The 26419-nt window shown below is 47.3% G+C and overlaps 1 protein-coding gene across 1 annotated transcript; it reads right to left on the reverse strand.

Annotated features, from left to right (window-relative positions):
* Positions 1–844: 844 nt before the first annotated feature.
* LOC138579909 (general transcription factor II-I repeat domain-containing protein 2-like) lies at positions 845–2026 on the reverse strand. The gene has a single exon (XM_069650135.1). The coding sequence runs from the start codon at positions 2024–2026 to the stop codon at positions 845–847; it is 1182 nt and encodes a 393-aa protein (XP_069506236.1).
* Between the last annotated feature and the right edge of the window lie 24393 nt (positions 2027–26419).

Here is a 26419-nt window from a genome sequence, read left to right on the forward strand (position 1 = left end):
TCAGTTATAAAGCTGGTCTGGGATGACAGCTTTTCAACTGATTGATGTGGACCCATTTTTCTTCTGTCTGTTTTCCTTTTGGGATGCAGATCTTGTAGGCAATAGATGATATGTTATCTAAAATTTCAAAGGCACCACGCCAAGACAGGAGAAACAACCGCTCCTTGGTCTGATTCCTTTGAAAATTGGTATACCTCATCTCCTACTTCGTAGTCCGTCTTGGTGGTCTTTAGATAGGTCTTCATTCATTCAGCCGACTTATCTGAATTGCGCTCAGCATAAGCAAAAGCGTGCTAGTGGTGCTTCCTTAAATTTTCGATATATGCATGAGTAGTGGACGCAATTATCCGCCTCTGCTCCCGAGTTTGTGAGTTCTGTAGAGCAGATGTTGAGGTAACACCATTTTTCATCCGGTCATAAACTGAAATGGAGACATCTTTGTTGCATAAAATGGTGTAGACCAGGGGTCTCTAACCTTTATGTTGGCTTGAGCTACTTTCAGTGGAGGGCCAAAAGCGAAGAGCTACTTGCGGACGATATCGGGGATTGGGATGTTCATAAACATTGGAACTTGTACTCATTTTTTTTAGCTGTAATTTTCCCTTTATAAATATAGGGAATAACATATCCCTTCATAAGTATGTTGATAAGTTCAAAAACCTCTTTATTGCATTCTTTTTTATTAGAAGCGGTCTCATAAAAAGACTTTCACGATGTAGGAAAACGCTTGGGTCATTCAATGTGGTTGACACTGCATGCCATCCACCAGTGTTCTGTAGCCTGGTGTATAACTTGATACAGCAACTCAGAGGGAGTCACTCAAATGCTCCTCGGTCAGGCGAGTTCAAAATTGTGTTTTGAGAAAATTAATATCTGAAAATGCAGATTCACAGAGATAGGTGGAACCAAACAGAGAAGTCACTTTTAATGCAGCTGTGCAAAGGTTATTGTACTCCTTGTAATCAACAAGGCTCCAGAAATTGGTATGAGATTGTCTGCTTTTCAACTGAATGTCCCCTTGCAGGCTGACAATCTCCATTTCCATAGCAAAACTGTTCAGAGTAAAAAGCTCACTCATTTGTTCTGTAAATTCGCAAACAATGACTTCCATGAAGGGGTTTGCGATGAACATTACACACGGTTCAATCCTTTCGAAATCCCTGAACTGGTCACTGAACTCTTCCTTAAGCCTGCTCAGGAGACTGCTGTATTTTTCAATGTTCAGGAGTTCAGGACTAGCTGTATTCTCTGACAGCATTTCGATTACAGAAGGAAAATGATGAATTTTCGTTTTCACCACTTGTTCACTGAAAAGGTTAAGTTTGGACTTAAATGTCTTTAATGCGCTTATCAAGTCAGCAATGGCTTTACCTTTGCCTTGCAGTTCACAGTTCAGGGTATTTAATTTCTCAGTAAAATCTGCCAGAAATGCCAAATCAAATAGCCAAGAAATGCTGCATAATTGACAGATGTCTTCATTTCTTGACCTCATGAAGTCTTTGATTTCTGGAAAAAGTGAAAGAAATCGACGTAGTATTTTCCCCCTGCTAAGCCATCGGATTTCCGTGTGTAGCAATAGATCACCATGTGCGGCAGATAGTTCTTCCAGGAATATTTTGAACATTCTGTGCTGTTTGGCCTTTGCACAAATTAAATTAATAATTTGCACAACAGGGGCCATTACGTGATCAAACCCCATCACTTTGGCACAAATTCCCTGCTGGTGGATGATGCAGTGGTAGTGCAATAATGGAGGGAAATCAGGGTATGCTTTACAGCACACAACAAAACCAGAATGACGCCCGTTCATTGCTGGTGCACCTTCAGTTGTTATTGCCACCAACTTGTTCAATGGCATTTTTGTTTTGACAAAATAATTCTTGACCTCATTGTAGATATCAACACCTCTGGTTGTGGATTGCAGAGGCAACAAGGTCAAGAATATCTCTTTGTTGGTGAAGTCTTCAAACACCATTCGGGCAAACAGTGCCACACTGGGCAGTATCTCTTCCATCAACTGATTCATCACACTGAATGGAAAAAAATGCTGTATGTTAAAATCTGTTTCTAACTGCCCCATCACATTGGCTGACAGTGCAGATACCCTCCTTGCATTGTGTTCGAACCTAACTGCACATTTCAAATGGCAGACATAATTTCAGGGCAGTTTTTAAAATCTTTTAAAACTGACTCAGCCACGAGAGCTATCGCACCTTTCACAACTGCACCATCTATAAAAGTGCATTTGAGTTTTGCCAAATAAATTGCAACTTTGAAGGATGCCTATGTTGCAGCATTTGCTTTCTTTGCTGGTTTGTTAAAAATGATTGTTGCATCTGCAGGGCAGCTTTTAGTACAGCTACTTTTTGGGATCGCAGACGGCTTCCTTTAGGAAATTCCTTTTCATAATTTGTATGCATTGTCCCAAAACTCCTCTCGACATTACTCTTTTTCCCACTGCAACTTTGGCACTGCAAATACTTCCCTTTTACTGTTAAGGATTTCAATCAGGCAATACACCCGGTTCTCAGCCTAGCATGCAATGCACAAATTAAATACTTATTTATTGTGTCTATAGGTTCAATATTCTGAGTGATATACCACTCATATCAGACCCCTTCTCAAAATACCCCCAGGTCACAATGGACCAGGAATCAGGCTCGTTGGTAAAGGTACTATTTATGTATTTATCTATTTAAAATTCAAATCAAACATATGTTTTAATATATGGGGCAGCAATCACCAATGTGGTGACAATACAAATCAGAAAGTAGGTAGGGCAGTTGAATTCACGTATAGCAATACAGAAGATAAAACACAGGGAAAAGAACAGTGTTGGCTTGTTTGAAAGATAGCAATGAAGTTAAGATTTCCCCCTGCAAATTTCTCAAATCACAAAGAAGCAATTCTATACAGGTGTAAGTAAGCAGCAGGTATTCAGGAATATAGAACAGTGTACAGGGTGTGAATACAATCTTCCCTCCCCAAACAAGAGAGAAACACATTTTGGAAATTTTACAATTTTAAAATGACATTCGCAAATGGCGTAGAAAAACAATGAAAAGTGTGCAAAAAGTCCTTAAATTGATATACATCTATATGGGAGCAACGGTGTGCAGTCATAATGTCGACTGCAAAAAAGTCGAAAACAAAAATGTCGAAAAAAAAAAATGTCGAAAAAAAATAGAATGTTTTTTTTTTATTTGCATATATTTTTGGGTTTGGGTAGTAAAAATAAACAGGGGGCTGGGGGGAACCCCCCCATTAAAAAACAAAAAAAAAACACATTCGAATTTTCTTTTTTTCGACATTTTTGTATTCGACTTTTTTGAATTCGACATTATCACTATGAACCGGGAGCAACATGGGACAGATGCCAACAAACCTAAACTATAGCATGAGCAAGATTAAACATTTCGAATAAGAATGGATGTTTGGAATTAATCGAAATTGGAAATCACATGTATAAAACTTTGTAGAAATGCGAATACCCGCCTAATTTTGACTAAACGGTTTTTAAGAAAAACAGGTCAAATACACTGTTATTGCATGCGATTTATGGGTAGGGATGTACCAGCAGATCTTATGTTTAAGTCAGAGTTAAAATGAAGTCTCTAGCTATTAAACTGAGGGAGTTATGCAAGTTTGAATGAGAGGTGTTTTTGAAGAATAAAGGCGCGAACAAGAAAACAGAAATCAATTTTTACAATGACAATTATGCTCTAAACTACGGCATTCAGGTTGGTTACCAGTTTGAAACACAGTAAGCTCTAGAGTTGATCCACGGAACCAACCCCAGCACCTCCGTGTTCCCACTGGAGGACTCAGTCCGATTACCCGAGGGAGGATTAAGGGTTTGGGATTTCACAAGACAAAAGGATTTTAAAGAAGTTATCACTCGCACAAGGAATCAAAGGCAATGTTACAATATTACAAGTTCTTAAGTTAAAGATCAGATGGGTTATAAATTGCGATAGGACAATATAAGGCAATATATGCTATGGTTTACTATGACTCCTATTGGTATTTACAGTCCACTTTAAATTTAGATGTTGGACCGTCAGGTTCTGGTCATCACGGATCGGGTCTACGGACAGCAGGGCACTTCTGGCAGGATAGGTCAGCTGGGCGGTTCTGGTCAACTGGACTGGCACCTCAGACTGGACTGGACTGAATTGATTTGAGATGGACTGTCGTAATGAGAATTGGACACTCAGATAATGAAAACAACAGTAAGCACAGGCTCAGTGTAAAAGAGCAAAACATTATTTTCCTCACGAAAATTCATGTGTCGGGTCTAAACGAAAATATTGATTTGAGTGTGTTTTTTACCAACTCATGAGTAAATTTACCCTATTCCACTACTTAGGCCCTCATGTATTACATACAACACTACGTGTTGTACTCTGGCACATGGGTGTATTCTGTTTACCTTGCCTACTCAATGTAAATTATTATAGTTACCCTTTGCATCTATACCCAATTTCATCTTCAAGATTGACACAAGTATATTGGTGACCCTATACCCAGATATGTTCTTACCTATAGGTACCTTATTTTCAATCTCTATATGATTATGTACCCAATGCTGATTAGACTTATCGTCACGATCCTGCTGTGACTCAGGTTCCATTTACTTCCACTTCTATCAGCATTTCCGACACCGTTGCATCATGGCGGACGCACATCAACGGAGGACGCGTAGCCCCTGTGGTCTCCATTTACCTACGTGACGTCCGACGCTGCGCACGCACAGACGTACTTTGACTCTTACTTTCCATTTATGGCGCTTCTCCCCTATGCGCTGTGCACGTCGTTGTGAGCGGTCTTGCCTGATTCTCCACTACCCACCGCGTCTCTCTAGAGCCTTAGGATTTGGTAAGCATTTTTAAACCTGACCTCGGCTACTCCAGTGATTCTGCAATTTCACCCGCTGTGGCTTTCTTACTAACGCTTGCAGAGCACTCGATCCCATATCATGCCGTTGTGATACTGTTGTAGCTATTTCCAACAGACGCACGTATTACCTTGTTGTGACACTCGATTCTGAACTATCCTAATTAAGCACAGTGTTTTTTGGTTACTGCTAGTTCCATTTTACTTTGCTTGCACCAATAACTTACAAACCCTGATTAGTTGCTAGCTCTACTACACTTGCCTGTGCTAGGCTGTGACACCAGTCACTGACGCTGTATCTACCCTCTACTTTATGCTGCATGATACAGTCACTTTGGCTTTTTACCACTCGCGTTACTTTAACTCCCATCACCACGACGCTCTTAGCATTCATCCAGATGCGTGTCATGACACAGTGAGGTGTTTTCTTCACTCACTCACGTGTTTTGGACCTTGTTCTATCTGGACCAATATGTTTATATATTTATATACATATACTTCTACCTTTTACAGGTGTACCCAACATCTAATCTACACTCCGCATTAAGTTGCCTGTACACACAACGCTGTACAGTTACGCAGCGAGTTGAATAAACCTACCCACATGGAGTGTTTGTGCTATACCATCTGTTTTATAGGCACCTTTACCGACTGCCAGCTTTTCGCATCTGTAGATGACAGACTACCTATATGCCCCCTTCTTTGTATCCACAGGGTTTGTGGTGACTGCCTTGTAGCATTTCTGCCCAGCCACCCCCGGACGCCTTTCCTACTCAATAATATCGTAAGCGCCCATGTTATACCACAACAAATTATTGCTGTGGTTAACGAGATAGGTGACCCTCATTAATTAGGTCCCTTTCTTGTGTTTTTTTGTACAGGTCTGGTCTAGACGCCCTTACTCTACTAAACAGAGAAGAGAATTGTGAACAAGTTATTTTACCACTGTTCTACTGGGGAATTACACTCTCCATGTCAACCCGCTCTTTAAACATCTGACACTCAGTTATTGACTACTGAACTGTCCTGTAACCACGAATTTAGTAGCAACCCCCCCTGGGTCCTTAAGTTTTGGAAACACTATACCCCTGAAGAAGTTCCCATAACAAAATTATCTTTCAGAGGAATGAAACATTTAGGGTTTTTGTCAACATTAATACTAAATGTTTTGAACGAGATTAATACTCTCAAAGGTTGCTTATTAGATCAGTACAAGACAAAAGTACCAACCATAGAGTAACCAGAATTGTTAAGTAGTCTACATCCTGGGTTTCCGTTTGTTTTTTCTATATGGGGTTTTCTAATATGGTTATTAGACCTTTGCTTTAAATTGACACCATTGTTGCATCCAAATATTTGTACCTTGAGTGTGTTGTTAAATAGGTGCGTTCCTATTTATTTTTGCTCTCTACATTTCTTGCACCTTACACCTTGTGTAGGTAGACCCCTTGGAGGCTTTCTACCATTATAAGGTTCCGCTTGCACATTGTCACTTTATGAGATTTTGTAGGCTTTTTATGATGTTTTATTATAACTGTTTTTTATAAATATGTATTAAATTTGCTATAATTTTTGATTAATTTTAGTGTGACTTGGTTGAATTCTCCATACACACAAATACCTGATGTCAAGAGTGTATACATGTGACCCATCCCCTATAAGTCTAGTGATCTGCTTCACTGTACTCTACCTGACCTTAAGAGGCAGGGCGTTTGTTTTTCCTGTGTTAGATATCTCAATATCTGGTTCACTCCCCCCTCCTTGATACTTATAGTCCCTCAAGTGTTGTATAAGTGACTTGGAAACCTAGTTATTGGGACCAAAATGTAACTTTCCCACAAATACATATTTATGTACCTATGCCCTCTAAGAAAATCAGACACATAAATTACATATTTCGTGGGTCACATTTCCATCCAACTCCCAAGTCAGTGGGACCTGGTCTTGTCTTTCTGTGGAATTTTGGCATTTTTAATCATAAAGGTTTCGCCTAACAATTCCTAATTTGGTACATATATGTGCAATCACCCCTAGAACATGGGTACACAATATTAGATTTTCAGCATTAATAGTTTCTGTGCAATTAGTCATTGTTCATAACTTCAGTTCCTTACGCAGTAAGAAATCCTACCAAGTCTTCAAATGGCTAGCATAAATTCAGATTTATATGTATGTATTTTTCACTCGTTTACTTTTTTTTGCTGCCAAGTTACATGTCTTGAAGTTCAGTGGCAAAAAAGCATTTTAAATCCCAAAATCACATGTCAGTTTTTTATTCCTTCCCAAGTGGGAGCAAATGGCCAGTCCTTTGATGTTCAATGAGAAGCCTCTTCCTGGAGAGTGGAACATCCTGCCCCTCCCCTGGAAGGATGAGTGTTCAAGCCTGCTATTGTCTTTGCTTGGGGCCCAGATGAAAGTCTAATGAAGCGCATTGTCATGAGTATGCAAGGCCTCCCAACAGCAATTAGCCTTTCCTGCCAGCAGTGAAGTGTCAACCTTTCCCATGCTAAGGACTTTCAGAGCAGAATTGTTTTTTTTTAAAAATAGTTAATTAACTCAAGACTGGATTTTAACTTTAAGTTTCACCTAAATCTTTCATTTAAACATATACAATGAACACAGTTTATAGGTGGATTTTTACATTAGCAATCCTTTGACATGTCTTAAAGAATTAAGCCTTTTAACAAAAACATGCTTTCACAACAGGCGATTTTGCACTTCATTCATAAAAAGCACATCAGACTGATCTCTTTAAATCCGATTTTCCTATGCAGCACATACACATTTTATTCAGCATATTTCTTCCCTTGAGTGCTGGGGTTGTTTGCAGTCTGGATACGTGTATCCAGCCTTTGTTTAGAGTTCCTCTGTGCACAGCTGATTCTGTTACTTGTTGCAATTTTAGCTGCGTTTTTCCTGTGGAAATGAAAACAAAGGTTCTGGGGTCGCTTTTTCATTAGATACATTTTATAGAGCTGTCAGTCAATGAGGCCCGGTTCCTCTGAGCCACACTGGATGATCCTGGGCATTGCAGTACCCTTTTAATATCAATGATTCAATGGAAATGAATGGATCTAGCGCCAAAAACAGCACTTTTTAAGGCTGCAAAGCTAACATTTTAAAAGCATTTCGGTTTTCAGCACAATTCTGCTGCTTTGCTCCATGTTGAATGTGGCAGAGCCCACTGACATGCACCTGCAGTGAGAACTCTGTTTTCACCCCCCCACCCCCGACTGTGTGTTGCAGGGTGTGCAACCTTTTCTGGTTGTGACCCAAACGCAGTTTCAAGATTCTGGTGCACACAGGAGTCAGCGCATCCATTTTGGGCTGTTTCTTTCACAATTTTAAAGTGATGCAGAGGGGCACATTGGAATGGGTCAAAATATCCCACATTACGCTTGCCAAAAAGAAATCTGTCTCCCACTCTTGATGAAAATGATACGCCTTCTGCCTTTTGTTGGATGGTCCGCCTACTACTGCATCCATATTTTCAACAAGTGTCGTTTGTACGATTCTTTTGGGACTGCACGTGCAATGTAATCTGAGGAGGATTTCAATGTGTTATTATGGTTTTAAAAATAATTTAGCACACACAGTTCTTCTTAGTCAAACAATAAAAACCAGTGCCATTTTAGCACATTTGCAATTCCTGAAAATATTAACTTTGTGGCATGCACCTATTCCAGGTCACATAATCTAGCCAAGGATGATGAAGGTCAAAGCCTACTTTGTTGAATGCCCTTAAAAGTCCTAAAATAAAAATAATTGTTTAAAAAAAAAATCATAGCAGAAAAGTAATGTTGGCCCTGATACAGTCCACCCTCTATGCAAAATACTCTGGTATGAATGGATGGTGAGACTATCTGCCTGTCAAATCAAGTGATATGGGACTACATGAGGGCCAGTGCAACAATAAAGCAATTGTAGGTGACAGCATGGGGCCATGAACAGACACTTTTTTGGCCAATTTGGCCCAGTTTAATGAGTTAATGAACTCTGTGGCTCGTGGTTTTGACCAGTGTTGCTGAATAAACATTCTTTAAAATGCACAATTTGCATTACACTTTATCAAAACACTCCCGTTTGGTTTCTATTCAGTGTCACAAAAGGAATTAATAGCCATTTGCAACTGTGGGTCCCATTTTCATTGATGCTCTGAGACAATTGTATGGCCCAGTCCAACCCTGGTAGCAAGGCCTGCTCCCAGAGCCCTGCTGTTTCTAAATTTAGCTTCTGTAACTGAAAATTAGCTCAGAACGAAGCAGAGACATTAAGCATAATAGCCAAATGCCTCTGTTTCGCCATGGGCCTATTTTGAGAGGCTGGCTCAAAGGGTCAGGGGGGTGCGCCATTTGTTGGGCATGCCTATGTTTTATAGAGGCTGACGTGCTGAGCACGAAGTTCACTTGCTGAACATCACTTGGTGAAGGGGTTTAAAGACACTCTATGGAAGGGGGCTGCTTGCCTTGCTCTACTTTTCACTGTTCCTTCGAGTGGTGAAAGTCCAGGCAGAGGCGAGACATATTAAGGGTTATGGGCAACAGATCACTCAAGTAGGATCTTAACTTTGATGGACAGGATACGCTCAGTCATACAGCATGGCCTGGGCATACTGGCTATAGTAGCCTTCCCCATGAAACCATTTCTTGTGGTGCCTCCTCCAGAGGGGAAGTGTAGCTCGCCGACATCCTTTTCCCTGCTGCTTTATCTTTACATATTAAGAAATAGCCAGCAAATTCTTTTTAAAAAGTGACACTATCTGCCCCTCCCCTAGCAGCAAGAGAACTTTCAACCCATCCTCACCTCCCCAGCTCAATGACTCTGTGGACCCCCTGCTATCTGCCACTTCCTTTGTCGCTGACTCCCGCCCAATCCCCAGCATGCCCCCATGGGCATGGAAAGCGGGAAGACGCTGAAAGGCTGTGCTCCTTTGGCACGTTGGTGGCTGCGCGCGAGGGGCCACGTGCCCCACTGGGGTGGTGAGGCTGTGAACAGGTCAGCAGGGGGAGGCAGGGAACCAGCCACCTCGAAAGCTCAAGCGTACAGCCGCGTAGCGTGAGGATAGCTCCTGTGGCAGATAATAGCCCAGGGTGAAACCGAGGCATTTAGCTATCATGCGGAATGTCTCAGTTTCACCCTGGGCTCCTTTCTGCCGATCTGCCCACCCCTCCTCCGACAACACACACAGCTGTGTGCACATGAAAGGAGGAGAGGCCGAAGTGGCTCGGCAGACCAACAAAAAAAATGAACACAATCAAACTCCCCCAACCCACCCGACCCGACCTCACTTACCTTAGCAGCTTAGCTTGCATGCAGCTTGTCAGCCCCTGTCCTCCAATCCAAGCCACAGCCGCAAAATAAATCCAAAAACTGTGCGCGCCGCCATGGTGCTTTTTAAAGAAAAAAGCCTTGGCAAAATCACCTCAGCACAAAGGCCATCCACTGTGGCCAATGGGAGCACAACTTCCAGCAAGGAACTTGCTCTGGCCAATCACAGGGTGCAATCTATATCCTATAGAGATTTGTAGGCCTGTGATTGGTCAGAGCACTTCCTTGCATCATTTATTTTTGCTTTTTTTTTCTTCTTCTTTCTGAAAGTCGAGCGCAAACTACTTCAAATGCTCCTGTGAGCTACTGGTCGCTCGCAATCGACTGTTTGGCGACCTCTGGTATAGACCTAGTAGCCATTAGGACAAGCAGTAATTGAATGTCCCAACTGGGTCCAGAGTTTGCCACAAACTTCTTTAAGATGCTCACAATTGCCTTGTATCTCACCCCCTCCTGCGTGAGGCCTGACGGTAGGCAATGTGGAGTTTTCTTTTACCCCTAGAATCTCCCACAACTTTGCCATCACCTCACTGGTAAAATGGCTTCCTCGATCCAACTCAATCCTTTGCAGGAGGCCGAAACGAGAGAAAATGTGGTTGATCATTAGTGCATCAGCTGTCTCTGCCTTACAATTCAGGGCTGGAAGTCATTCTACCCACTTTGTGAACATGAATGTCACAGTCAACATGTACTTGTTTCCTCTAGAGAATCGATCACTGGCCTGAAGTCAACTTGCAAGTCTGACTAAGGCAGTGTCATTCCCCTTTATGTAGGGAAGCTCTGTGTGTGAGTGAACTGGGTTGAAACTGAGCACACACACAAGACACCCCTTTAGGTAAGTGTCGAGGTCCTGGCCCATGTGCGGCCAGTAAGCAACATCGTGCAAGATTTCTAATGTCGTGTGAAACCTCCTATGACTGACAGTGGCCGTGTCATGGGTGTGGTTCAACATCAGGCTGAGGAATGAGGTAGGCACCACCCACTGGTCACAGCTAGATAGGGCTCCCCTTACCAACAAACCCTCTTGGATCCGGAACATCGTGGAAAACTTCATCAACACCCGGAGATCCTCTTTAACAACATAATACGACTCTGTTAGTGGAAAACTCACAGGGTCTTCAACGTGTCAATAGAATTTTCCAATGATCGGGTCCTCTTTCTGTGCAGTGATCAAATCTGCATCTGGGGTATCTTTACTCTACTGGGCATTTGAGAATTCACTATTTGCACAAGTCTGTGACCTGGTGACAGCAGCAACTTGAATTTCCCCAAGCAGGAATTCCGTTCTTATGAAATCCTCCTTCAGGGCTCTGGTTTTAGCCAGCTGGTCAGCCAGGTCATTCCCAGTCTTATCTGACCCCTCTACCTTGGAATGACCCCGTATTTGCTTCCAATAGATTGTCAACTCATTGGACGTCACCAGATTATCAATTGACTGTATAAGTTTGGCATTCTTTAATGGTTTGTTGTTGGCACACAGCATGCCTCAATTCTTCCAGTTGATGAGGTACGCCACAAACCCATTCCTGACATAATCAGAGTCAGTGATTATAACCAGTTCTTTGAGGTGGTGGTACACTGCAGTGAGAATGGCTTGATGAACAGCCATCAACTCTGCAAACTGACTACTTTCGGTTCCTATTAGGTAACCAGCAGAGGCTTCCAGGGCATCATTCACCCATCCACATAAACTGTGGGTATCCCCTGACACGTGTCTTCTTCATAGACTTTGTGTGGCGAAGTAAGCACATGTCAGACTATTGTCCTCTAGACAGTTTTCTTGAGCACAATCATGCAATTCCGATAACCCTTGCACTAGGGAACTCTTCTTGTTTTGCACATATCTGACCTCCACAAGAAAGCCTTGCATGGACAGAATCCAGGAAGTAATTCTGGAATTACTAATATTCCCTGCCCAGATTCTGTCACTTTGGAGATATTGCAAGGATTGGTGAGGAGTCTCAACAATGATGTGCTCCCCCTGGATGAATGGGGAATAATTTTTCAATGCCCACCCCGTTGCCAGGAGTGTCTTCTCACAGTCATTGACTTTTTCTTCCACAGAGGACAAAGCCTTCCTCACGTACGTAATGACTTTGTTGACCTTGTAATACTTTTGATACAACACTGCTGTTTGGAAAGTATCTGAGAACCCGGTCACCAAGAAAAACTCCCTGTTCTTTATGGGGTAAGCCAAACAAGGAGCCTGGGAAAGGCTTATTTGCATTGTTTAACTGCATCAGCTTGTTCAGGACCCCACTCCCACTTGACTCCGGCCTTTAATAAATGGACCATGGGTCGAGTGGCCTCTGCGTAGTCTTCAATGAACTTCTGACTATAATTAGTGAGTCCAAGAAGGCTTCTTAATTCTTGCAGAGTAGTAGGGTCTTTTCATTTCAATAAGGCTTCCACCTTCTTCGCCTGGGAATTAAGACCCTCAGGGGTGATCTTATGCCCTAAGAAGTTCACTCGGGTCTTACCCCACTGTGCCTTTTGAAAGGACACTTTTGCTCCAGCTTTCTGCAAAAGTGTTAGTTCATGGTGGATATCCGCTATATGTCCCTTCACAGTTGTGTTCTTGATCAGAGCATCATCTACATAGGCCATGTTTCGCCTTTCACCCAAGTCAGGCATGGCCTTATGTAGAAAGATGTTGAACTCATTCCCAGAGTTTAAGTATCCAAAGGGGGTTCGGGTCCACAAATACTGCTCTCCACAGCCCCCGAAGGTGAAGGCAAGCTTGTACTGGTCTTCCCTACTCGCTGGTACTATCCATTAGCCATTGGTTGGGTCAATGGCGGTTTACACCTTTGACCCTTGGATCTGGGTCAGCCCTTGATCGATGTAGGGAAGTGGCCACCTTGACATGTGAGCCCATTTGTTCAACTCATTCAGGTCTGCACAGAGGTTCCATTGGCTGTTTGGTTTGAGTATCCCCACTACCAGATTGTTGAAGGTACTGTGAATCGGACTAATTATCCCACGGATTCTAAATTCTTAATCTCTGTGAGTGATTCCATGGACGCGAGAGGTAACCGGTATTGTTTCACAAATACAGGAGCCATCTCGGGGTCTGTGGGTATGGTGGTTGAAAGAATAGATGTGCGTCTACAGTCCACTGAAAAGATATCTTGGAATTCCAGGAAGACCTGTTTCAGCTTTTGTCTTTGATCCTCGGTCTCACAGGCATCAGCAAGATTGATCCTTTCCTCAACCATCTGCTTGAAACGTGGAAAGAACTAGGGGCTTGGCAATTTCAACGGTATCCTCAAGTTGGGTGGAAAGATCTCTTCATGGTGTTGACTGGACAGCAGGTCCCAGGAAGTAGAGGTAGTGGTCCTTGACTCTGAACACTACCTCCTGTTGGCCTGTTGTCACAGGTCACCCCTTCCACCTTGCAGGGGCATGAAAATTACACCATGAAATTCCCCTCATGTCTAGTCTTTTCAGGAGGATTACGGTCACTGAGGTCAAAACAGTAATTTGGGATTGGTCCAATGATTTCATTACCTGAATCAATAGAATAATGTTGGGCATCAACCGCCATTCCAATAAAGGTGCCTGCACCCAAAGTGATACTTCGAGGGTTGTTGTTATCCACCAATATTCAAATGGTGTTGTGTTCTAGGTCTACCAGAGGTGTCAGATTTAAATACAAACCTTGTTGTTGGAGATGGGAATTTAAATGTATGTAGGCATCCTGATGTTTGAGGTTCTATCCTCGCTTAATTTTGAGGGGAATAGTGAATTGTTGCATCAGTCCTGGGATCGTAACCTCTTCTCGCACCTGAACTTCAACCACATAAGGCAGCAATGGAGCTGAACGGAATGCTTATTCGGTGTTGTCAAAGCCCATTGGTTTATCCCCCCCTGTCGGGACCAGGCTTTATTATTAATTAGGTCCCAAATGATTGCGAATCAGTTGAGAATATCACTTGCCAGATAAAAGGTGGGAGGGACATCTCTCACGACCCAACCATTATGCTCTATGCTTTTGTTGCCAATGGAAATTTGTAGCATAAATCTGCTAGACAGGAGATGTTTTGAATTTGGAGTTTCCAGACCTACTTCTCATTTGTCAATCAATTTGAATGTGGGAATGATCTGATCTTTTGGGAGTTTCTTGAATAATCTTCACTGATGAAGTGAAGATCCTTCCATTATTCAGGCATACTTTGGTGAGCACCGGCTCCTCCACCTCATTTAATTGAATGGGGAAAACTAACTGTTCACCCTTTTTCTAAATGTCCATCAGACTTTGAGTAGGTTCTTCAATGTATGGTTCCACGGGAATCAAGATTTCTTCTGATTTTGTTCTGGTGTAAAATTATAGGGTGCTCCCTTACAGTGTGGATTGCCATTTAAAACTAGGAGGAGGATTGATTTTCAAGAATGGAGAAGGGTTCCCATCACCAGTTTGTTCTCTTACAGAAATGACAGAGATGTCGATCAATTAAATGACAGGTACCACTCATGCTTACATAATTGGTACTCATTTTTAATTTTATAGGCTGGTTACTCTAGGTCCAGAGGACCTTGTTTACACTGTCGATCAGAGGTGATATCCTCCTCAGGAGATCATTCCCAAGTAAACAAGGTGTACCCTCTGGAGTCACGACTATCACCAAATGTTTTAGTCGAAGCTGCCCAATTTTTATTTCCTATCCGCATCCGTAAATGTCATCCACGTCAAAAAAGTTGGAGTTGTCCGATAAGTGGTGTGGGGGGATTTTGGTGACCTTCCCCCGTCCTGAGGTTTAGTTGGTCAAAAGCCTTTTTGGACAGGAGATTGGCTTGGGATCCAGTATCCACCAGAGCTGATAATTCACACTGACCCTGCACGCTTACCGGTGCATAAAATCGGCCTTCTTTCTCCTCCAGGGTGCAAACAAAGTGTGAGTTATTTGCCAGCCCAGTGGTCATGATCTTAATATTGAAATCCGACAAAGGCTTGGAAATAAAATCAATACGGCTTCACCAAAAGAACTAGAGCTAAATCCTAAAGCAAGGAAGTGTTTAAAAAGCTGCAGAAGTTTAGGTGAAAGAAAATCAGAGAAGGAACAATGGAAGTCTATTGGGAGTCCTTCAGGACCCGGAGCTTCAACGATCTACAACAGCCTTTTGAATGTCCTGTACCGAAATAGGGGTATTTAAGAAGGAAAGATCTATTGGATGGTCAGACATTTTTGTTTGAACGTAGGAAGTAAATAATATCATTGAGAATGTTTTTAACAGCTGAGTAGAGCTGGCAGTAAAACTCAAAGAAAGCATTGCTAATTTGTCTGGATTGGTAACTCCAATACCATGTTGATTAACAATAGATGTCATAGTGGCTTTTTCTTTTCTCCTCCCAAGTTAAGCTGCTAACAATTTGCCAGATTTATTGGATGCACCATAAAACTGCTTTGGATCTTACTAAGGTGGAGCAGGCTTTGTTTGTATTATATTTATTGTATTATATGCACCTTGAAAGGAGGGATTTAAAAAGTATCATCCTTGGGATGACTAAGGTAACAGGATTCTAAAGATTTAATTGAGGAAAGTAAATCCAGTGAAAGTGTTTCTTTTGTTTCTTTTTATAGCAGTAAATTGTATAATGAAACCATGTAAAGTGGCCTTCAAAGCGTCCCAATTATTGTGGATTGAGGTATCTAAAGGATTGCTAAAGGTAAAAAACTCAGTAAGAAAATTACTTGTTTGTTTAATGAAATCAAGGTCGAGGAAAGGAAAGAGTTGAATCTCCATCTGGAAGCAAGAGAAGGTTGGGGTTCCCATACAAGAACTGGAGCGTGATCAGAAATAACAATAGGGACAATTTCCAAGTGCAGAATACTGGAAGCAAGTGTAAAATTGATGAATATATGATCTAGCCTAGAAAAGGACTTGTGGGGAGGAGCGAAGAAAGTACATTCTTTAACGTCGGGATGGCAAAAGCACCAAGTATCAACCAGGGAGAGGTCATCTATAAAATTAATAAAATGTTTGTGCGACTTGGAATTTCTGAATTCAGTGTCAGATTTCCAGTCAAGGGTAAAGTTGAACATTTGGTTACAATCACCACATATAATAAGTCAGACATAGGCCCTCATTACAAGTCAGGTGGTGGACCATGGTGCTATTAGCACCATGGTCCATGCCGGATTCCGCCATGGTGGATGGCGGAATTACCGCCCCATTCCAAGGTGAGTGGGGCGGTAATTCCCCATTCACCATTTGCTCTTCCCCATTTCCATTTTTGCCCCATAGGGCATAATGGGGATGGGGAAGGCGCTAATTACGGCACTGTAAATTACGGTGCCGTAATTAGCACCAAGGTCGCTTAGCGCCTTGGACTTTAACGCCTGCAAAAAGCAGGCGTTAAAGTGTGAATCAGGCGTTAAGGGTTAACGGCGCCGACGGTGCCGTTAAACCCTTAACGCCTGACTTGTAATGAGGGCCATAGTCTTTGTTAAAAAAGCATTTGCTTCAATTTACTCCAAAAAGACGGATCAGGGGCATTAGGACCATAGATATTGAGGATTGTGACCACAAGTTTAGATTAGCGTTAATAATGAACCAACGAAATGTGGTGTCATCATGCTCATCAATTAGTTGACAGGATGTTCTTTTATGAATGAGAAAACAAACTCCATCATTTTTCCAAATGCTGGTGCAAAGAATGCATGTTTGGCCCACAACCTAACCAATTTATTATTTTCATCAGTGTATTCTAAATCAGTCTCTTGAATACAAGCAATATCTGGATTACTTTTCCCAATGTGACTGAGAATTCTTTGTCTTTTAATAGGGTTCAGCCCTTTAACATTCCATGATATGATTTTAATACTCATTACAGTAAAAGAAAGTATAGATGGTAATGAAGAGGTATCTAAAATCAAGCGTACAAATATCTAATGCGTAAATTGGTGAGTATGACAGCACAGATTTAATAAACTAATATCAAAATCGTATAAAGTAGACAGGGATAGAGAATATAGTAAAGTAATTGCGGGTAAGGAGCATACATAAGGGTAGGGAACATAAAAAGATACAGAAAAAAACAGAGCAAATTGATAAAGCAACAATGCAAAAATGGATACGGAAACTGTAAAATTAATAGAGTAAAAGTGAGATAACCATTAGGAGCTGCCATGGAAAGTAACAATGCAGATCGCTATGAACCGGTTCACTCAAATGGAGTTAACCAGGTAACAATGAAGGCCATATTGATATAATCAGGGCAACATTGCAGTAGGAATGAGAAAGAATTAAAAATTGTACTGTAAAGGATGAAAGATACTTGGAGGAGGAACCTTCATCTGGATCAATTTGTTTTATTGGGGATCTGGACTTATCTCTATGTTTGTCTGGATGTTCAAATAGGTTTGAAGGAGGACAAAGTTTAGTTCTATTCCTAGAGTGGTGAGGTTTCCCCGACTTGAACATGTTGTGAGTGGAAAGACTAAAAAAATTAATTTAAAAAAAGTATCAGTGCTGCTCACCTCTAGTAAAGAGTAGGTTTCTGTCCTACTTGACACGTCAAGTCATATAGGCCAATTCATGGAATAATTAGCGCGGCGCAAGTGGGCAAAAACGTGCGAATCGCAGTAGAATAGCGAAAATCGCAGTGCAAGTGCGAAAATCGCACCAAAAGCAGCGCACATCGATTCATGGAAGGCCGTGCGCGAGAAAACCAGCGGATGTGTGATAAAACAGTGCGCGGCGCACGTTGGCGCACAGGCCATCTAACAGCGTGCGCCAGGTCACAGCGAAAATCGCACAGGCCACAGCAAAATTCGCACATAGCGCGGCGCACGCAACAAAAGTAGGCGGAACACGGGCGTAACACTCGGAATGGGGAACAACTTGCCAAAACGTGGGCGTCACGGGGGAAGTACAGGGCACAAGTGCGCGGAACGCCCACACGCTCGCCTACAACACGTATTCATGGAATAGAATAGGGGAAAAAAGCGCACGCTCAAACCAGCGCACAGGCACAAACACGACCGCCACAAGAAAGCAGGCGGTAGCGACTCTGCGGCTGTAAGAAATGTGCGTCAAAAGGTGCGCCAACAAATAGCACCTATATACTGCCATGATGAATGTCCTATACTGTGGCCCTCCAGGACAAATGACGTGCAAAGGGGTACCCACAAACACGGACACCCGCTGACAAAAAATACGTGTGCGTGTATACCGGGGTGCGCGGGAAGTCTCACACGCGATGTCAGCAGGGTACGTGTATTTCAGGGGTGCGCGGGAAGTCACACACGCGATTTCATCAGGGTACGTGTATTTCAGGGGTGCGCGGGAAGTTCCACACACGATTGGCCCAGTGCGAGCAGGGTACGTGTATTTCAGGGGTGCGCGGGAAGTTACACACGCGATTCCAGCAAGGTATGTGTATTTCAGGGGTGCGCGGGAAGTTACACACGCGATTTCAGCAGGGTACGTGTATTTCAGGGGTACGCGGGAAGTTACACACACACGATTGGCCCAGTGCGAGCAGGGTACGTGCATTTCAGGGGTGCGCGGGAAGTTCCACACACGATTGGCCCAGTGCGAGCAGGGTACGTGTATTTCAGGGTTGCGCGGGAAGTTCCACACACGATTGGCCCAGTGCGAGCAGGGTACGTGTATTTCAGGGGTGCGCGGGAAGTTCCACACACGATTGGCCCAGTGCGAGCAGGGTACGTGTATTTCAGGGGTGCGCGGGAAGTTACACACGCGATTTCAGCAGGGTACATGTATTTCAGGGGTGCGCGGGCAGTTCCACACACGATTGGCCCAGTGTGAGCAGGGTACGTGTATTTCAGGGGTGCACGGGAAGTTACACACGCGATTCCAGCAAGGTATGTGTATTTCAGGGTTGCGCGGGAAGTTACACACGCTATTTCAGCAGGGTACGTGTATTTCAGGGGTGCGCGGGAAGTTACACACGCGATTTCAGCAGGGTATGTGTATTTCAGGGGTTCTGGGGAGTACCACACGTGAATTGGCCGTGTGGGCCCTCCCAGGTGTACGCTCCACAACCTCCACGGACCCTGCAGCCAGCCCACACCACGGGGGACTACCCTGCACCCCTGCCCATGTCCCGCAGGCCGCCCATTCACCATGGGCATGCCCCCCAGCCAACCCACATGTCACCTTGCACTACTGATCAACAATGCATGTCTACCACCACCCCCACCCCCCAGCAGTGCAGGGGCAGCCTCCACCAGGCCCCCACTCATGTCCCCCTGCACCCCCACCCCCCAGCATCCAGGGTCACCCTACACCAGGCCCCCACTCATGTCTCCCACCACCCCCACCCCCCTGCCACCATTGGCAGCCTCCACCAGGCCCCCACTCATGTCCCCCTGCACCCCCACCCCCCAGCAGTGCAGGGGCAGCCTCCACCAGGCCCCCACTCATGTCCCCCTGCACCCCCACCCCCCAGCAGTGCAGGGGCAGCCTCCACCACGCCCCCACTCATGTCTCCCACCACCCCCACCCCCCTGCCACCATGGGCATCCTCCACCAGGCCCCCACTCATGTCTCCCACCACCCCCACCCCCCAGCATCCAGGGTCACCCTCCAACAGGCCCCCGCTCATGTCTCCCACCACCCCCACCCCCCTGCCACCATGGGCATCCTCCACCAGGCCCCCACTCATGTCTCCCACCACCCCCACCCCCCTGCCACCATGGGCATCCTCCACCAGGCCCCCACTCATGTCTCCCACCACCCCCACCCCCCAGCATCCAGGGTCACCCTCCACCAGGACCCCACTCATGTCTCCCACCACCCCCACCCCCCTGCCACCATGGGCATCCTCCACCAGGCCCCCACTCATGTCTCCCACCACCACCACCCCCCTGCCACCATGGGCATCCTCCACCAGGCCCCCACTCATGTCTCCCACCACCCCCACCCCCCAGCATCCAGGGTCACCCTCCACCAGGCCCCCACTCATGGCCCCCTGCACCCCCACCCCCCTGCCACCATGGGCATCCTCCACCAGGCCCCCACTCATGTCTCCCACCACCACCACCCCCCTGCCACCATGGGCATCCTCCACCAGGCCCCCACTCATGTCTCCCACCACCCCCACCCCCCAGCATCCAGGGTCACCCTCCACCAGGCCCCCACTCATGTCCCCCTGCACCCCCACCCCCCAGCAGTGCAGGGGCAGCCTCCACCAGGCCCCCACTCATGTCCCCCTGCACCCCCACCCCCCAGCAGTGCAGGGGCAGCCTACACCAGGCCCCCACTCATGTCTCCCACCACCCCCACCCCCCAGCCACCAGGGGCAGCCTCCAGCAGGCCCCCACTCATGTCCCCCTGCACCCCCACCCCCCAGCAGTGCAGGGGCAGCCTCCACCAGGCCCCCACTCATGTCCCCCTGCACCCCCACCCCCCAGCAGTGCAGGGGCAGCCTCCACCAGGCCCCCACTCATGTCTCCCACCACTACCACCCCCCAGCCACCAGGGGCAGCCTCCAGCAGGCCCCCACTCATGTCTCCCACCACCCCCACCCCCCTGCCACCATGGGCAGCCTCCACCAGGCCCCCACTCATGCCCCCCTGCACCCCCACCCCCCAGCAGTGCAGGGGCAGCCTCCACCAGGTGCTCACAATCCCCAATCATGTGCGTAATGGACAGCCTCCACAGCCAAAAAGCCCTACCAAGTAACCCATTCACCCACATGGAAATGGAAATCACATGTTACACCCCCAATGTTCATGAAGCTAATGAACCCATGTCCGTCACACACAATGGTTGCAATTGAATGGGAAAACACACAACATGACATGCATGAAACCAATGAGATGATACCACACAGTGAAGTATGCAAACAAAATTGTATTGAAAAAAATAAAGAATGCTAAAGAAAGAAAACAAACTACAATGTGAAAGAGAAAAAAAAAAGATGCATGTCCGTATAAAAAACTACAAAGGCTCCATGAGCCCAACTGAACAAAGGAAACCGACTAAAAAACCTACCTAAAAATCAACTATATACAAAAAGTGGAGCAGTGTCCGTCGACTCCAAATCATAATAATAAAGAAAGGAAACCTAAAACTAAACAACTATATACAAAGGCGGCGGGCTAGTCCAGCGGCTCACTCCGTGGTGTCCCGGGCCAGGGTATCATCGAACTCCTGTTCGATGTCCCGGAGGCGGTCCAGTTCCATGGCCCCGAGGGTCCGCAGGGACGACGCTGTGTCCTCCTCCAACCCCCTGCGGATTGCCTCGAGGCACTCGGCCCGCCTCAGGGCCCTCCGCATGGAGTTCTCCGCCCTGACCATTGTGAGCCGCGCCTCTTACGCCCGCCGCTGCTCCGGACCTATGGCGTGGCCCAACCGCTGCCACACGGAAGACACTCTCTGTCCTGGGTCCCCCTGCCCTCCGGCCGATGCCTGCCCCTCCGATGTCGAAAGCCCCGAGCCTGCATGTCTCCCACCATGTTGCTGCTGCTGCTGCTCTGCCTCTGCCCGTGCACTGCCTCCTGCTGCCTGCACATCCTCCGCCGGCTGGGGTGCACTTGTTGATGTGGCCACCCCTGCTGGACCTCCGACTCCCGACTGTGGCAGGGATGCCTCCTCCACCAGCCTGGCCGCACCGTCAGAGGCAGCTCCACACGGCACCCAGGTGACTGATGGGTGGGAAGATGGCACAGAGGACGACTGGCGCGTAGGGGGTCCAGTTGAGGAGGGGGTCGGAGCAAGCCCCATCAGACGGAGGAATCCGGCCTGGGTGACCTGTCCCAGCAGGCTGACGTGGTCAACGAGCCATTCGAGATGACGTGCAGTCTCTCCATGAAAAGACTGCAGGTCACCTCGCATGGCCCGTTGACGCAACGCCACACCAGCCAGGACAGGCTCAACCCGGACCTGGATGGCCACGTCCGCAGGCAGAGGAAGGCCAGTTGACGTCAGCTCATCCCCTGCCTGAAAACGGGTCTGGACGTAGGCATCCCTGCTGGTGCAAGATGATGCAGGGACAGGATCGGGGACAGGATTGCACACAGGCACCTCCGCGGCCGCCTGTGCTGCCTCCTGTCCCTGGTCCTGCACTGCACCACTAGCACCAGTGGGATCCCCACCTCCAGACCCCGTCTCTGGTGCTTGCGCGGCCCCCTCCTCCACCAAACCCCCCACCAACCTGGATGACTCCGTGCCATCTTCCCCCGTTGGGCCCTGTGGGGTCCCAGCTGCCCCTTCTGCTGCCGAGGAGTCCAACTGCAACCTCCGCCTCTTGGACCTCCCCCCGGCAGCTGCGGCCTGGGACGCGGCACCGGACTCCTCACTCCCCGACGAGATGACAACACGGGAGGGGAGCCGGGCCTTGCGTCTCCGGCTGGCGGTCGGATTCCCGCCGCTGTGCTCCACAGCACCTTCTCCGCCCTCTTCATCAGTTGACGCTGCAGACAGGGAGAAACAAAACACAGGCATCAGGGCACTGTACAATGGACACATACACGCATGACAGTTGCACAGGAGTGGCATTGGCAAACCTCAGACAAGTCATCACAATCCCCAACACACATGTCATTGCAACTGGCACACATGAGCCATACCACAGCCATATCGCAACTACCACCACCATCCCTACACATACAACAGCATCAGCAGCCAAAGGGGAGCCAGACATCACATGCAACACAGGAAGTGCACCACACATGTACACACACCACCACACTTGCATGCATGTCTACACCTCTGCCAAGTGTCGCACTGTTCAGACGGGCATCCATGTCACATCTGCCAATCAGGCTTCCACATACCGCTGTCACATGCATCCATGTTGCATCACTTTTGCACCCTTGTCAAATACACACACATGTACATGTACACAGTGCTCATACATGCAGCCGAAAACAACATACATGCCTGACATCACGGACATGTCTACTTACATACACATTCATCCAAACATGTGTGCACGCACAACTGCATTTGCCATGCAAGCCCACACACACAGGCACCATCCATGTCTCACACATTACAGCCCGCGCATGCGTCAGCCCCACGGCCCTGTACACCCCCACCCATACTCGACCCCATACAAACAGATGTGCAACCGGCACAATGGCGAATGATCACCACACGCACTGCTCACAATCAGGATGCATGTACACTCACCGCTCGACTCCAGACGGGTCTGCTTCTCTAGGACCTGGACGTGGAGCGCTGGGGATATGCGTTCCAGGACCCCCATCTGTTCTTCCGACAAGTGGCCCTGGCGCCCCTTGGCATCCGCTGCCTTCAAGAGGCGCCGGGCCTTGTTCAGGGTCCTGGACCTGAAGTCCTCCCAGCGCTTCCTGACATGTTGTAAGTCCCGGACTGCCACCCCCTCCGCGTTGATGGCAGTCACGATGTCAGTCCAGATCCGAGTCCGTCCTTCCTTGTCGGCGCGGGAACTTCCGAAGAGGGCATCATACTGCCCCAGGACTTGCTCCACCAGGACACCAACTTCGGTGGCACTGAAGCTGGTGCCCCTCTGCCTCTCTGGCCGGGGGTTGTCAGTGGTCACAGATGGTGTTTGCCCCGACATGACAACCCCAGAGGCAGGAGTGGGTGGGCAACTGGGTCCTGGGGCTGGGCTGTGGAGCGATGGAATTCCAGTCGGGAGTCTTCGGTTCCAGCAGGGGTGGTCACAGCAACAGCACCCCTGGCTGATGTGCAGGCAGCAAATGGCAGTGCACGTGGGCAGCAGGCAGTCAGGCAGCAGCAGATGGCAGGTGGGAGCGTGCTCGGGGCTCTGGGGGGCAGTAGTTCGGCCTTCTGGGCAGGAGTGTGGTCTTCCGTGTGCTTACGCGTGGCCAGCTTGGTACGGAGTGATTTGGCACGTGAAAATCCTGCACGTCAGCGTGAAAACCGAGGAAAGGCCCTTAGCGCGTAAGCGCGTCAGCACGCATACGCGATTCTATTGGACCAAAGGCCCTCAGCGCGTAAGCGCGTCTGTGACGTGAGCCGCACGGGTGTTTCCCACACAGCACGTGATGACAGAGCACACGTGGAAAGACTGCACGTCAGAGTCTCATCGCGTGTAATTGGACAGCACGTCAGAGTCTCATCGCGTGTAATTGGACAGCACATCAGAGTCTCATCGCGTGTAATTGGACAGCACGTCAGAGTCTCATCGCGTGTAATTGGACAGCACGTCAGAGTCTCATCGCATGTAATTGGACAGCACGTCAGAGTCTCATCGCGTGTAATTGGACAAAAGTGCGCGTACACGCGATTGGCCTATGTACGTGTATATCAGGTGTGCGCGGACACTTACACACGCAAGTACATCAGCGCACCTGTATCCCGGTGTGCGGGCAATTTCCACACGCTATTGGACTGTGCACTGGATTTCAGGGGTGCGCGGGTCACACGCTCGCCTACAACACGCGCAACGCATTAATTTGCGCGCTAACAAAATAACTAGCTCAGACCCAGGATGAACATACCGTTCCTAGCAGCAGTGGCTGTGGCCTACCAAAGGAGGAGGAGGAGGATAGTCAGGGCCAGAATATTCACACCCAGAACCAGCCTTTTCGGGATGCCTGATGACCAGGTGCATGGGAGGTACAGGTTTCCACCACACATCATACTGGACCTGGTGAGTGAGTGGGAGGACGACCTCACATCACCCACCCTGTGCTCCCAAGCACTCAGCCCCCTGGAGAAGGTCCTCAATGTACTGCACTTCTTAGCCACTGGATCATTTCAGCGGACAAGTGCCATTGTGGGTGGTGTATCACAGGCCACCCAGTCACGCTACCTACACCAGGTCTTGAACATCATCACTGCACGCCCATCAGTCCGCAGGCACATATACCTGCCCAGAACCCCTGCAGAAAGGCATGCTGCCGCCCTGGATTTTTACGCTGTGGCACGATTCCCCAAAGTGCTAGGTGCCATCGACTGCACCCATGTGGCTCTACGTCCCCCCAGGGCATCTGAGCACATCTATAGGAACCGCAAGCACTGGCATTCCATCAACGTGCAGGTAGTATGTAATGCCAAGGGAATCATCACCTCAGTATATGCCAACTATCCCGGGTCAACCCACGACAGCTTCATTTACCGAATGTCCACCCTAAGCCGGGACCTAGAAGCTGGCCGGCATGGCGATACATTGCTGCTTGGTGAGTATGAATGCCACTGCACATGCATGCATGTCAGATACTGAGCAAGGTCACAACCCCACCAATGATACCAATCACCACCTCCACAGGGACAGTGCCTACCCTCTCAGCCCCCACATGATGACGCCAATTCGGAACCCCACCACGCCACCCCAGGTAAGATATAACACAGCCCACATTACAACCCGGGGCATAGTGGAGCGCACATTCGGAGTGCTGAAGTCACGCTTTCGCTCCCTTGACCGTTCTGGCGGGCAGCTGTTGTACGCTCCCCCAGTAGTGTGCAGGATCATAGTGGCAGCATGTGTCCTGCACAACGTTGCAACACGCCGGGGCCTGGCCGTGGACATGGTGGTGCCCCCCCATCCCCAACCACATGCACAGCCGCTGCGCATGGGAGGTGAAAGGGCACGGGGGGAGGCAGCCCGTACACAGCTAGTGGCTAATTACTTCACATAGAAATCACACCCCTGTGGAGTGCACAATGCCCTGGCACATTCCATCTGACAATCAATGATGACTCAACCTGACACTGATCCTGAATGTCTGGAGAAAGAACCGTGAAAACCATATCAGCCTGAGATTGTTCACCTGGAAGTGTCACAATGTGTGCATCCCTACCCACACTGACACCACCAATGCAGTTTTGTGAAGTTACACATTAAAGCAGCTCAAATTAATACCCACTTGCAAAATGCAACAAGAGGACAGTGCCATGTCAGCCAACCCAACCCCAGCACCGCCACACGACACACCGTGCCATGTCATGCTATTTGCAGGTAAACAAAGTAATCCCCACAACATGACACTACTGTCACAATGTACAGTGTCCCTATTAGAAACTTGCAACACGTGAAATGCTCACAGTAATGGCGGACCAACAACAAACTTGAGCACGTACTACCATTAACTTGACATCACTAATGTTTAATATTAGTAGTCTCACCACCTGGAAATGCCTGCACTCCCACCACTACCAACTGTGCAGTGTTGGCGCCTGTAGAGTTGTAGGTGCACTGCTGCCAACATGGACCACATCTCCAGACTAGAGGTCCTTGTGTAGACATGAGGAAGGGACCTGCAAATTGGGA

Source organism: Ambystoma mexicanum, chromosome 3p (assembly GCF_040938575.1).
Source record: "Ambystoma mexicanum isolate Mex_15411 chromosome 3p, UKY_AmexF1_1, whole genome shotgun sequence".
NCBI lineage: Eukaryota > Metazoa > Chordata > Amphibia > Caudata > Ambystomatidae > Ambystoma > Ambystoma mexicanum.

Bases quoted from the DNA above. Each gene is read 5' to 3' on its own strand.
- LOC138579909 (XM_069650135.1), bottom strand. From the start codon at position 2,026: ATGAATCAGTTGATGGAAGAGATACTGCCCAGTGTGGCACTGTTTGCC.